Raw genomic sequence first — 14,320 nt, 5'->3', positions numbered from 1 at the left:
GTTCTTGGTTAAGTAATAATTACATATTCGTTCGTTTTTAATCAGATATTTCATTTTTAAGTCACGAATATAAAAATGCTCGATGTTCTCTTGATGTATTCAAATTTAGTTGAAATTCAATACGAATATCGAACATAAAAAAAATAATCAAAATTTCATTAATTTTGGAAATTTAAAATGTTTTTTTTTTCCTTCATAATTTATATTGTCTATTAATGATCGATGTTGACTTGCTATTAATAATTAACTACTAGTACTAGAGTTTTTAAATCATGAGCTTTCTTAAAACACACTTAATTATATGGACTATAAATATTGTGGTGCATAGGCAAATTGTACAACTAATGATCATGGTGAATTAATTGTTTTTCTTTCATCCAATTGTAGTTTTCCACCTATGTAAGATGAGTTTAAATGAAATGATAAAGTGAAAATATTTTATAGTTTTTTGGGACAAGATAGTATTATTATCGTATAATATACACTGTCAGTATCAAAAGTGATAATAAAATAAAAGCAATTGATCGACAAAAAAATTAGAATAGTCTCTCTAGAATCAAACGTTCTTCGAACATGAATTCACATAGTACATTACATCACCATATGAACATGACATATAGGAGATATACGAGGCCTAGTCTGTAAAGATAAGTTCTTGTCTATATAAAGAAAACTCTCTTATGACACGACTTAAAACATGTATTTTACACATACACAATATTGCTCGAGGCAACTGTAACATTTTAAAAAAACCATTATTACTCATTTTTTTCCTGTGTTTTCCAAAATTTCATGATTGAATAAAACGATAATATATTGCTCGTGACAAGTATAATTATAGCGTTTTCAAAAATCGCCACAATTTTGGTAGAGAGGTGGGCACATAATATTGACCAAGAAATCCAGCTTTTCTTGCGTATGAAACTTTATTTCTCTAACGTGCATATTATGCCCATATGATGGCACATTAATATTCTTCTTTTTATGGTTGGATGAGTTAGACGGTGGGGTTACGTAATATACAAATTTCTTTTTTTTTTTTAAATCAAATTCGAGGCCTTTGAATAATTAGAGTGACGGAATTTCACATGACAGTTGAATCAGATATATATATATATATTTGAAGGTAATTAGGTAAATATCTTTTATCGAAAAATATAATTCAATATATATAAGTAAGATATTACTTATAGAAAATCTTAATCGTCAGATCACTTATTTCATTCATCCCATCATATATCGCGATAGAAAATCATCCTTTATACACAAAAACACTTCATTGATTGACCACTTAAAGTGGACCAAAAATGCACATAATTTGTGAGACTTTAATTTTGTTTTTAAATAGAGACAAATTTTTGTGCTTGTTATATGTTTGACTTGAGAATATACTTTTCCTTTTTCTAAAAGCAAAATATTTAGGACTAAAATCAATATTCATTAATAATTGAGGGATCAAAACTACAATTACCTTAAAAAATAAAGGACCTAAAAAGAAAAAAAACATGATAAGAATTTAATACATGGTTTGGTAGTAGGTATTGGAAAATTTAATTTTTTTTGGGCTACCTAAAAGGTTAGCTATATCACATTTCCCACTGAATAATAATAATAGTATACTTATTATACATCTTTATATTTATGTCATTTCTACACACACAAATTTGTATCACACAAAAAAAAAATATCAATATGGCCTCAACCACCACATCTCTCCTCATCCTCCTCTCTCTATTTTCGACGATCGTGCCTCCGTTCACGGAGGCACAATCAATGCCACCGATGGCGACTGCAGAGTCGCCATCGATGTCGATGTCGCCAGGTTCAGAAGGGCCGGCGACATCGGGTGGGATGGATTGTATGACAGTGTTACTAAACATGTCAAGTTGTTTGACATATGTTGAACAAGATAGTAAATTGAGTAAGCCAGATGAACAATGTTGTCCTTCACTTGCTGGATTATTGGAGAGTAACCCTATTTGTTTGTGTCAATTGCTTGGTAATCCTGACAAAATTGGTATCCAAATTGATGTTAACAAGGCATTAAAACTTCCTAACATTTGCAAATTGGAAACTCCACCAGTTAGTACTTGTGCAGGTATTGTACCTTTTATCTTCGATACGCGTATTGGACCTGATTACATATGTTCGTGTTTAATAGTCTCGTTATATAGTATACATCATGTTTTGAGTTTGTAATTCGAGTTAGTTCAATTTTTTGTGTGTAAACATCTTTCATATACTATTATACACTTTTATACGAGGTTGAGACGTTGTACTAGTATCTACAGGGCCTAAATTATCAACAGGCTCTCCGAGCACGTTGAAAATTCGTCCCAATATGTATAATGTTTTTCCTAGGTATAGGTATTGTATGATATAAATACATATTGAGCTATGTGACATAGTATTTTTAACGAAGACAATATATTTTTTAGAATTTCACATTAAAGTATGTTTAATATAGTTGCAATTAAGGTTTTGTAGGTTTTTTTTTGGGGGGGGGGGGGGTGAGGGGGGGGGGTCATTCTAGCCTCTAACTTTTAATTAAGTTTTGGAGAGTAATTGCTCGATAAAAGATATATGCATTTAGTATTTATATTAGTTCGATGAATATATAAACAAACCCCTAATTATGACATTAATTCTGTCACACTTCACACTCGAAATACACCCTTCTTGTAGAAATTAAAATATTTTTATATCTTCATAATCCAAAATGAAGGAGAAGAGTACATTTTTTTTGATTTTTTCTTTTTTTTAGTATATACTTACTTCCTAGGGATAAATAATCTCTCACACACCTTAAACACTAAATCACAAGTTAAATATTTTTACTTTAATTAAGTTATTTTCATAACAAAATTAGTATGACATGATATAAATATCGGACACAAATAAACTTGTTGAATTCTTAATAAAGACATTATTGTGATGAATCGATTGGAAATTTCTAAATTAATAATAAGAGATTTTAGATTTAAATATAAAGAAATGAGAAAAAACTGTTAGAAGCACCATCCTCATTAATGAAATCTGTAATGCACAAACAAAATTTAATCGAATCCTAAATATAAATATCGAACGGTAAATACTAAGAAATTATTGTTCCTTATTGAATATTCTATTTATACTGTTATCTTATTTCTGTTGTTGAAATCATTATTATAATATTTTTTTATGTTTTAAATATTTATCGTATTTTTTTTTTTATATACACTCTTTAAAAAGAAAAAAAAACATTATTTAGGAGAAGTATTAAACTATTTTACTAGTATTTATGTCTTAAATATAATCTCTCTTGTAGATATGAATTTATTTATTTTTTGTTTTGTTTTACAGCAATTGGTATCCCAATTGCAGCTCCAACAAGTGCTGAAGTTCCTGTTGGTTCACCTGGTAAAATTATTTATTTCTACTTAACTACTTTTATTTTATTTATATTTTTTATTCACAAAATTTATTGCAAGAAAAAACAAATTTTATACACTTTTATACATTTATTATATAGTGAAAATATACCAATGATTGTTGTAAATAATTGGCTAGGTGTGTGGAAAGGCTTTAATTTTAATTGACTGATTAAAAAAATTAAGATCAAATTAAATTCAAGTTGTATGCTCTACAAATATTAATATGATTTTTTTTATTTCTTTATCTTTTTACGAATTATCGTTCAATTCTTTAGATTATAATAGTGTCACATATAAAAGGACACAAAAAGTATATCTATTTGTAATTATTAATTATATTTCTCTAATTAACCTTTATTTCTTTGTTTTAGGTATAACAAATGGTGAAGTTTCAGCTCTTTCACCTGGTAAATATATTTGTACTTAATTAATTTTATATTTATATATATATATATATATATATATATATATATTCTCTATAAAGTATCAATTGCAATAATTAAAAGAAAAAAAATAAAATTTCTTACGCTGGTGTATATATAACTAAAAAATTTAAATCGTGTCTTTATATTTCTTACGTTGATGATATATAGGTAAATTAAATCTTTTATGTATTTCTTTATATATTTATCACGAATTATTCAACTATACAAAGAATAATAGTATAAATAAATTAGAAAAAGGAGATCTTCGGAGTAACGATAAAGTTACTTCTATATGATTTATAGGTTACATTTTCACGTGATTAAAACAGTTCATAATATTTATATTAGAATAGATTGTTTACATCAATTCCTTTTAATACAATTCTTTCACTAGACTCTGCGTGAATATGAGATGTTTTGCACAGTAAACTGTCTTTTTATCACGTAATTTATTTTTCTTTCTATTTTCTATTTATAGGAGGTTTAGCTTCAAGTCCTACTACATCAGAGGATAAAAATAATGCAGCTTCAATTATGACATTTTTCAAGATGCAATTGGTTCTAAGCTGGGGAATTATATTCTTCGTAACTATCTACTGAGTCGATATTCATCTATGAGAGGCACAGTCGTATGATACATCTTTTGAAGCTTTCCCTTCTGATTTAACCACAAATTCTTGAAATTAATTCTTGATAGAGACAGTAATAAATTATATTATCGTATTAGAATTAAATTAATTTATGTTTTGTAATTCTCATTATCTTTGATTTTCATACTTCCAAAATCATTGTTGATTTGAGAAATTTGATAGATATTGGATTTTTCTAGTGATATGGATGATTAATTTGAATATTTTAATTATGTAATGTAATGTTTTATTATGATTTTCTCTACATGTAATTGTTACAATTATTTGTTGAGATAAATTGATTTTATTTGGGTTTTGTTTGATTTGGTTTTACATTTTAAAAAAAATTGATAGTATTTATTTTGATTATGATTTTGTTCAAAGAAATTAAAGAAACAACTAAAATCGAAAATTACATACATATATTTTATTATTGTACATACATAATATATTATTTTTATAAACAATTTTAAATATCTTACACCCAAGACGATAATATTTATCTTATTGGTTTCACACAAATGAATGTTTATGGTAATTCTTGGTGAGACTAAGAATGTCGATTTTCTTCCTTATAAGCTAAAATGTTGAATTTTGAAGCTTTATATATTCATAGTAAATTTAATAATACAAATTTACGTAATGTCACTGATTTTAAACATATTTCGTTTGGAATGAAATGTTGTCATTTTCCCCTCTTTTGAATGATTCAGTTTTATTTACTTTTTTACATGGTTAATAACTAAATAACTGAATCAAATCTATCAAAATCAATAACAACCAAACAGATAAATGTATGTTATATTTGGTTTGGTTTTGATAATTTGAAAATCGATTAAATTGATTTAATTTTGGCCAATAACCGATCCAAACAAACTCGTGAACACCCCTAAAAGAAGATCTTTTTTAACTGATTAAAGTGAAAGTAAGATAAACAAATTTAAACGTACCTTAATAGTCCTTGTGAAATAGTTTGGGCCATGAGGACCTGGACCTAAAATCTGTTTGGATTCATTTCCTTCTTAAGGTCTGATTTGGGCATTCAATTGTGAGCCCAAAAAAGTTGGAATTTTGCGAATGTATGAATTATAGGAATCACATATTATTAATATTGAATTTTATACTAATTTGATTCTGCGATCTTATTTTAGCTTAAATAACTTTAAAAATGTTAGTGAATTTATCTCTTTATGAAAGTTATTTTGTAATCTAGAAACGTTCTTTGGTAAAGAATTGCTTAAAAATGATTAACGATTGATATTACTTTCAACCATGTTTAAGTTTAGACGAAATCTAATATCCAAATGGAATGGGGAGGTAACTAATTGAAAAATATTAATATCAAACGTTTAAGGGAAGGTTATATCTATTTTAATTTAAATTAATTGATGTTTAACATTTTAATTACAATTAATTGCTATTCTTAACATTTTCACTCATTTGTTTGCCCTAATAATTCAATTTTTATTCTTAGGAGATTAAATTCTTTTATAAAATAAATGATACATCATTCTCTCTCTCTCAATATATATATAAATAGGGATTTAGGATTTTATATATAATATTTCGTGGCGCTCCATATTTAGTTGTCATGTTGTTATTTTACTAAATTAAGAGAATATTAATTATTTTTTTATATTATTTTTGTAATTAAATCTTTTTAATTCACATATTAGTAAAAGTAGTCTTATTTATGATTTCTACACAGTACAAAATTAAAAGTGTAAAAGGGTTGGCAGTGAGAATAAAAGAGATTTATTTTGGATAAATTAATATTAATATTGAGCTAAAATATGAAATGTAGTTTTTAATATTGATAATTAAGTAAAAGTATTCGTTTTAGAGTCTGTTTGGCATTGTTGTTCGGCAAATTTTTTGTGCATATTCTCATCTAATTAAATTTAAATTAGACATAAACTAAAAAAAATTAAAATTAGACGATCAAGCAACTAATGAAATATTAAATTAAAAAAGTTCATTTTATATAACGATTACAGAAATGAAATATAAAAAGAAGTAGTAACAATAAATTTGATAGAATTATTATAAAATATAGTGTACTAAATAATAAGGTCTATGATACGTTGATCATCGTTCGTTAATATTTGCCCATGACTGAGTAAATACTGGTTAATATTATATAATACTACCCGATTAGCTTATATTCATGTATGTACAAGTATTATAGATGTCAGAAATATAAGAGACACACTTATATTATACTAAGGTTCTATTATTTCTGAACTTGTTTTATTAATAATTTTTTACCCCTTTTCGACCTACGTGACACTATCTTGCGGGCCCAACTTTGATTGATTTTTTTTTTCAAGCTAGTGCCGCATAGGCCAAAAAAGGGTAGAAAATTACTTATAAAATAAATTGAGACGGTGATAGAACCTTAATATAGTATAAGTGTGTCGATAGAATTTCGAACATCAGTTATTAATATAGTATAATAGTTGTATTTCTTTTTAACTGTCAACATACTAATAAAATTAGAAGAAACAATATCTTCGTTCTTTTTATTAATTATTTTAATTAATAATAAAGATGGAAGACTTGTAGAGCTAATTCTTCTTTGTCATAATGAGAAATTATGGAAGACTTGTGTTTTCCCTTAATTAAATAAATAAATAGTAGTACTTGAACCATTAAAAACCAACAATGAAAAAAAGGAAAAGCCAAATTACATTTAAATAATGAATTAATTCTCCTAAATCAATGGGATCTCTTGAATCATCTCAATAATTACTTTAGTCTCTTTTGTTATAATTATTATTAAAAAATGATACTATAAATAGGGTTTTTGGGGTTTAGACATTAGAGAGAACAAAGTTAATTAATTTTCATTATGGATGTGCAAAACACCAACAGTGTATAGTCTTCACTTTTGATGATTTTGCATTGTTAAAATTTTGTTTCATTAGGTTTCAACATGTTATTATTTTAAAAATTGACTACTACTAGTGTTACCTTTTTATTTATTTATTTTTACTTATTTATTGCGTTTCTTATAACTCTACACTTGTTAGGAATCAAGAAAGGTTCTACTTTAATTCTTCGATATGTATCGATAACACAAATATCTATGTTATGTTCTATTGTCAAACAATCCAAATCTTATCATTCATGATGATACTTACAAAAGACATTATAGATGGTACTATTAAAAAATATCGTACGTCTTATTGTTACAGTTAAAGCCTACATTCAGGAGAAAACAGGATTGTCTTTTAAGAATCAAAAGCTTATGAATGATGTTGACCATGAAAAATTAGTATTATGATGCTCTTAATTATATTTACTGGTAGTACTTCTTTCTATATTTTAGAGCCTTTTTATATATGATAATCATATAAGAATATAATGTAGTTACTCTAATATGTGCAAATGGAAAATCAGATGGAATGGATTAGCATCAAATTGGGCTGGGCTTTGAATTCAATGGCTGACAAAAACCAGCCCACTATAATAGCTAAAGGAACATACTAATTTTGAAAAATAATAATTTAAGAAATTATCTAAATATACAACGTATTTTATTATATTTTATAAAATTTCTCACCATTCAAAAAAGTTACAAAATCCTACTCTCTTTTATTCTCTATACATCACTTTACGTGATATATCAGTCGGATATGTTTCGAGACGTACGTGGTGTATCAGGACGTTGAATGTTGTATTCGAAACCAAGACATGATATATCCGGATTTCACCAAATTTAAAGGATTTTGTAATTTAGAAAAAAATACAATGATAAAATATAATTAGCTCTTAACACTATGAAATATGTGTAAATTTTTCATAATTTAACCAATAATTCATTTCGGAAACACTTATTTGTGTCAAAATTCAAAACTTTTAGCAACATTTTAACTTTAATCTTCCACAAGACATGTTTAATGCCACAAGATTATAGAGCATTTTGATACATTTGATATAACTTTGATTTAGAGACAAAAAATTAAAAGAAAATTTCTTTTTTTAAACTTCATTTCTAGTCAAACTAAATTATTCTTTTTTAAACAAAAAAAAATAATATTTCCCTTTGTTTTGAATTTTTTATCTAATTTTAACTTGATAAGAAAATTAGTAAAAAAGTATAAAATATGTTACAGATTTATATTTTTGTAATATTAAATATCTCGAAAAAGAATGGAACATTTTTTTTAAAAATGAACTAAAAAAGAAAACTAACAAAAATAAATTTGAAAAAGTAGGATTAGTAATTAAGTTTTAGTTATCTGAATGACGTGTAATCACAATTTTCGTTGTGCTCTAACTTATTCTGTTTAAATTTATAATTCATTTTACATTATTAAATTACATAATAAAAAAAATTGTATTAATTTAATATAAACACTCGACGTGAATAAAAGTTTTTTCCTTCTCCAATTCTTCATATTTTCTTGTTATGGATTTGGGTCTGATGACTTGAATGAATCCATCATGAATTGTGCAGAAAGTAACACTTGAAATTAAAGAATAAAAGATGTTTAGTATGAAATTTTTTTATTATAACGAGAGGAAAATTCACGATCTAGCTCACGAGATTTTACCAATAATAACTTTATTAATTTACACACTGATTACATTCAGATTACAACCTCTCACAATTTAGTAATTAAATCCTTAATTCCTTCTCTTCGTAACAATTTTATTACAAGACAAAACAAAACAATGATTTTAATGGTCTTAATTAACTCTAATTAATATAAACTTCACTCAAATTTAAGCTTAAAGAATTGAAAGCTAACCCAACCTTATTACTTGTGTTTAGTTCGATCTCAACCCATCAAGTCTAATTCATTTCTATAGAATTTTTAATTGAACTTAATTTAATATCTAATTTCAATTCAATTCAATTTTAAAATTTAACACGTTTTAAAACTCTTTACTAAGATATGTTTTATATTAAAAGTATGAATTATTATATAGTTAGCATATTTTAGGATTATCTTTCTATTTTATTTTATTTTTAAATAAATCTTGTATCGAAATTCGAATTGTGATTTTAAAAATTAAGTATCACTATGTTAAAACTATTGAGATTAATCGGGTCAAAATTGAGTGCGTCAATTTAGTCAATTTGAAGCCAACTCATTAATGGAGCGCCAAAGTAAGCTTGTGCGGGTCAAGACCTAACTCAGTTTCTATTTTAACTCATTTTAATATCTTTAATTTAATTGAACCCGCCCATTCGACATCCCAACTTGTGTTGAGAGAGTAAAATTTTTTTATTGGTTTTGTGTAGTGTAACGAATGAAATTACATGTCAGTTAGAAAAAAAAAATTTAAAAGATTTTTATTTGAGGTGACAGTTTGTTAAGGTGAGGGGTATATGTTGTTCGTTTAGTTAATAGTAAGGGTATTCAAAATCTAACGAAGAGTATATGTGTTTCATATTCAATAGATTAGAGAAAATTTTAATCTTTTTTAGTTTCGAAAATAAAAAATCAAATAAATAAATCTATAATTATTTTTTTACTTTTGTTAAAAGAATTTATATATATACGAGTCACTTTTTTTACTTTAATGACATATTTGTGCCACTTTTATAGTAATAAAAAATATATGTGAACTATTTCTATAACAATGAGTATACAAAACTGAGGGGTATATCATGTTCTTTTTTCTTTTACTTAAGGGTTAATTACTTGAGTGAATCCTTTTTAGAAAATAATTACTCATTTTAGATATACTTTTTAATTATTACCATTTATAATAATATGTAACAATACTATATATTTTATTAAATTTTTTCTCTCTCGCCTCTTTTCTTTTTTCTCTAAGCTTTTTAATTTTTCTCTTTCTCTCTTTAGTTTTTGTTTTGTTTTTTCTTTCTTGTTCACTTTCTCTCTCTCTTGCTGTAGCTTTTTTTTCTTTTATCTCTCATTAATTAATTAATTAGAAAAATAATTTAAGGCATGATAAATTGTAAATAAATTAAATTTGGATTAATAACGTATTACGCACATATTAAAATTAAACTATAAGAGAATTAAGCATGAATGCAAAATGTAGCAAACGAAAGAGTATTTCAAGTTTTGTAAACTGAATGAATATGTATCAATAATGAATTTTACAAGTAATTCAATCGTAACAAATTAATAAAAGAATTGCAAAATGAACTAAAATTATATTTAAAAGTGTATTGCACAAATATTAAAATTGCATTGGATGAGAGAATTAAGCATGAATAAAAACATAACTAATGAATAAGCAAACAATTATTCATAGAGTAAATTAAATTTGTATCAATAATGACTTAAACAAATAAATTCAATAGTAACAAATAAATCAAAAAATTGCAAAATGAATTAAATTGCTTTAAAATTGTATTAGACAATTTTAAACTTGTATTAGAAGAGAGAATTAAGAATGAATGAAAAACGTAACTAATGAAAGACAAGACAACGATCTATAAATTGAATTAAACTCATATGGTTCATGAATAAAACTTATATCATATATATCTGATAAATTATATTTGCTTTTATCATTGACAAAATATGTGATAGTTGCAATATGTTTCAAAAATATATTTTCCATTGCTTGTAAATGTATTATAGTGTGTTACCTAAATTATTCTTGTTGGTATCCGTAAGAAATGAGTGAAATATACAATATGTATTATAAATGTATTATTCATAAATAAAACATGTATTACATGTGTCTTATAAATTATTTTTGATTTGTATCATTAAAAACGTGGCGATGTTTGCAATATGTATTAAAAATGTATCGTGTATGTATTACAAATGTGCATGAATAAACTTACTAAAGGTGCATTATACAAATATTAAAGTTTAATTGGGAAAAAAATATAACTAATGAAACACTAGATAGAATGAATTAAACTCATATAAATAATGAATTAGGCAAGTAATATAATAGTAACAAATAATAAACTACAAAATGAATTAAATTTGCATTAAAGGTATATTATACAATATTAAAATTGAATTAGAAGAGAAAATTAACAATAAATGAAAAACGTAACTAATGAAAGACTAGAGAATAATATTGAATTAAACTTGTATTATTTATGAATAAATATGCATTGCATATGTCTTATATATTATTTTGGTTTGTATCACTAAGAACCTAGGTGATGTTTGCAATATGTATTACAAATGTATTGTGCATATGTCATAAATGTATTACAAATGTGTTACTTAAATTATTTTTCTTGATATCACTAAAAAAAGAGTGAAGTTTGTAATATATCGAGATTTTAATACAATTTAAATATAATTATGAAAAATATTTAATACAACTTTAATACAATCGCGATACAGTTCCATAAATATTGTGTTTTTCAAGTTTCAATCTAATTTTTCTCCTAACGATATTTTTAAAATTATTTATGTGAACAATATATCCAAACTAATTACAAATTCGTAAAATTCAAATAATGAATTCAAAATTTGAAGTATTATAGTGACCATCAATTAAAAATGAACTCTTATTACTATAATTTTAAAGATTTGAAAATTCTATTGAGAACATGATTATGTACAAATATTTAATTTTTACTATTCCTCTTCTCTTCATGTTTTTGAGTAAAAATAATAAAATATGAGGAAAATATTATTTAAATATAGTTATTTAAATGGAGATCTCAACGAAGAAGAATAATAAAATAAAATAAAATTAAATAGGGAGAAGATAATTAATGAGAGAGAAAGAGACAAAGAATAAAAAGAACAAAAAGAAAGGGAGGACGAAGAGAAAAAAAGGCCGAGAAAAAGGCGGTACAGTTTCTTATTTTAAAAAAAATATTTTTAGGAAAATTATATTGCTATAGATGGTAAATATTTTTATAATATAGCATATATATGTGATTTACCCTTTTACTTAATATACTAATGTAATATTTTTTTTAATTTTTGTTAATTTTCTTTTTGGGATTCAAATATTGTATTATGAATATTATATTGACATATTCCAAATTGGATAGTTTTCCTTGACTTTTTATGTAATTTTGTATTTCAATTGTTCTTGTATTATGCGATAATTACATTATATTGTATGTATACAGTTTATATATTTGGTATACTAAATGTATAGCAATATTTTTGAAATTATTGCATAATGATATATTATTGAAATTATCACTTTTTATGTTTGTCTGCAGGATTCAATTTTCCACTCTTAGGAGATTTATTTCCTTTTTATTGTGTTTTCCTTAATTAATTATAATTAAATAAATAATAGTACTTGAACCATTAAAAACCAAACAATGATACTAAAAAAAAGGAAAAGTCAAATTATTTTTTAATAATGAATTACTTTTTCCAAATTTATAAGATTCTGAATCGTTTCAATAATTATTTTTGCCTTTTTTCTTATAATTAATGATATTATAAATAGGGTAAATTAGAGTGAACAAAGTTAAATCAATTTTCACTATGGATGCAAAACGCCAAAAATGTATCCTCTCACTTTCTTCACTTTTGATTTTATATTAAAATTCTCTAATTTTGCATTATTATTATTATTATTATTATTATTGTTATTATTATTATATGATGTCTTAAAAATTATAGTTGGCTTTGATATATGCTTATTATGTTGTGTTTTATCTTCATAGGTTTTGTACGTCTAAGGTCAACAAGTCCATCGATACAAATTATCATTCAAGATGACACTCGAAATATTATTCAGCGGTATTCATTATCAAAATGTTTTTTACCCGCTCAAGACAACTTGGATGGTATTAAAGAATATCGAGACCGTTTTACCTTAATGGTTGATCCAGGATATTCAATAGCGATAGTTAAAGCATGCATTCAAGAGAAAAAACGTATTGCTTTTAAAAAACAAAGGCTTTTGAGCAAGGATGGTAAAGATTTGAGTGATGTGCAAACTCTATTTGCATTAGGAATCAAAAATGGTTCTACGTTAATTTTGCGATACGCATCGATAACACAAATATCTATGAAAATGCTTATGTTGTTCTCTATGGTCAAAGATCCATGGTCAATGAGTCGAACAATGCAAATTATCATTCATGATGATACTTACAAAGACGCGATTGGATCTAATGACATTATAGATGGTATCACTAAGGATTGTCGTATTTCTTATACTTTAATGGTTGCGCCAGATGATATTATTATTGCAGTTAAAGCCTACATTCAAGAGCAAACTGGATTTTCTTTTAAGAATCAGAAGCTTTTGTATGAGGGTGCAGTTTTAAGAAACCCTCAAACTCTCGTTTCACTAGGAATAAAGAAAGAATCTACCTTAGTCCTTCGATATGAACCAATATCGAGCAACAAAATTAAGAGTTCTATATTTACTATTAAGGTTCAGCGTAACGACACAATTGGAGATCTTAAAGCTTTCTTTCAAGAAAAGACCGGGATTCGATTTCATACACTGAGACCAACCTATCGTGGACAAATATTAGACAATGATAAGCGTCTTGTTGACCTAGATAATTAATTTCTATTATATTGTTCTTAATATTATCTTAAGCTTGAATTATATTTAATCTTAGTACTTCTAAGATGTTTTTTCTTATTTCAGACTTTGTATTTCTTTTTCTATTGTTTTATTTGTTTGACAATTTTTGTCCATCGAGATTTAACTAACCTTTAAAGCTAAACTGAATCATTTAACTGTTAGTACTTATTTCTATATTTTTTTTTAAGTAATCAATCAATAAAATGTTTCTTTTTTGTTGTTCCGTTGATCGTGTGGTATTTGAATTTAAATTTAATTAGATAATATGCACATAATTTCTATTGTCATATGATCTAATTTTTTATCATATATACATATATGATATAGTAATAACAATATTGACCAAAAAAGAAAAAAAAGAGTTGATTAAAACTTTATT

General features: G+C 25.1%; 2 protein-coding genes across 2 annotated transcripts; both read left to right on the top strand.

Annotated features, from left to right (window-relative positions):
- Window positions 1–1,605: 1,605 nt before the first annotated feature.
- LOC101264489 (non-specific lipid transfer protein GPI-anchored 2-like) lies at window positions 1,606–4,790 on the top strand. Its single transcript, XM_004251184.5, has 4 exons — window positions 1,606–2,098; window positions 3,343–3,399; window positions 3,785–3,820; window positions 4,317–4,790. The coding sequence occupies exons 1-4, from the start codon at window positions 1,642–1,644 to the stop codon at window positions 4,436–4,438; spliced, it is 672 nt and encodes a 223-aa protein (XP_004251232.2). The 5' UTR covers window positions 1,606–1,641; the 3' UTR covers window positions 4,439–4,790.
- An 8,428-nt stretch (window positions 4,791–13,218) lies between these two features.
- On the top strand, window positions 13,219–13,920 carry LOC101261886 (uncharacterized). The gene has a single exon (XM_004251390.1). The coding sequence runs from the start codon at window positions 13,219–13,221 to the stop codon at window positions 13,918–13,920; it is 702 nt and encodes a 233-aa protein (XP_004251438.1).
- Window positions 13,921–14,320: the final 400 nt, after the last annotated feature.

The sequence above is a fragment of the Solanum lycopersicum genome, chromosome 11 (assembly GCF_036512215.1).
Source record: "Solanum lycopersicum chromosome 11, SLM_r2.1".
Taxonomy (NCBI): Eukaryota; Viridiplantae; Streptophyta; class Magnoliopsida; order Solanales; family Solanaceae; genus Solanum; species Solanum lycopersicum.
Note: the sequence above shows the minus strand (reverse complement) of the source record. Positions and strands in the feature narration are given on the sequence as shown.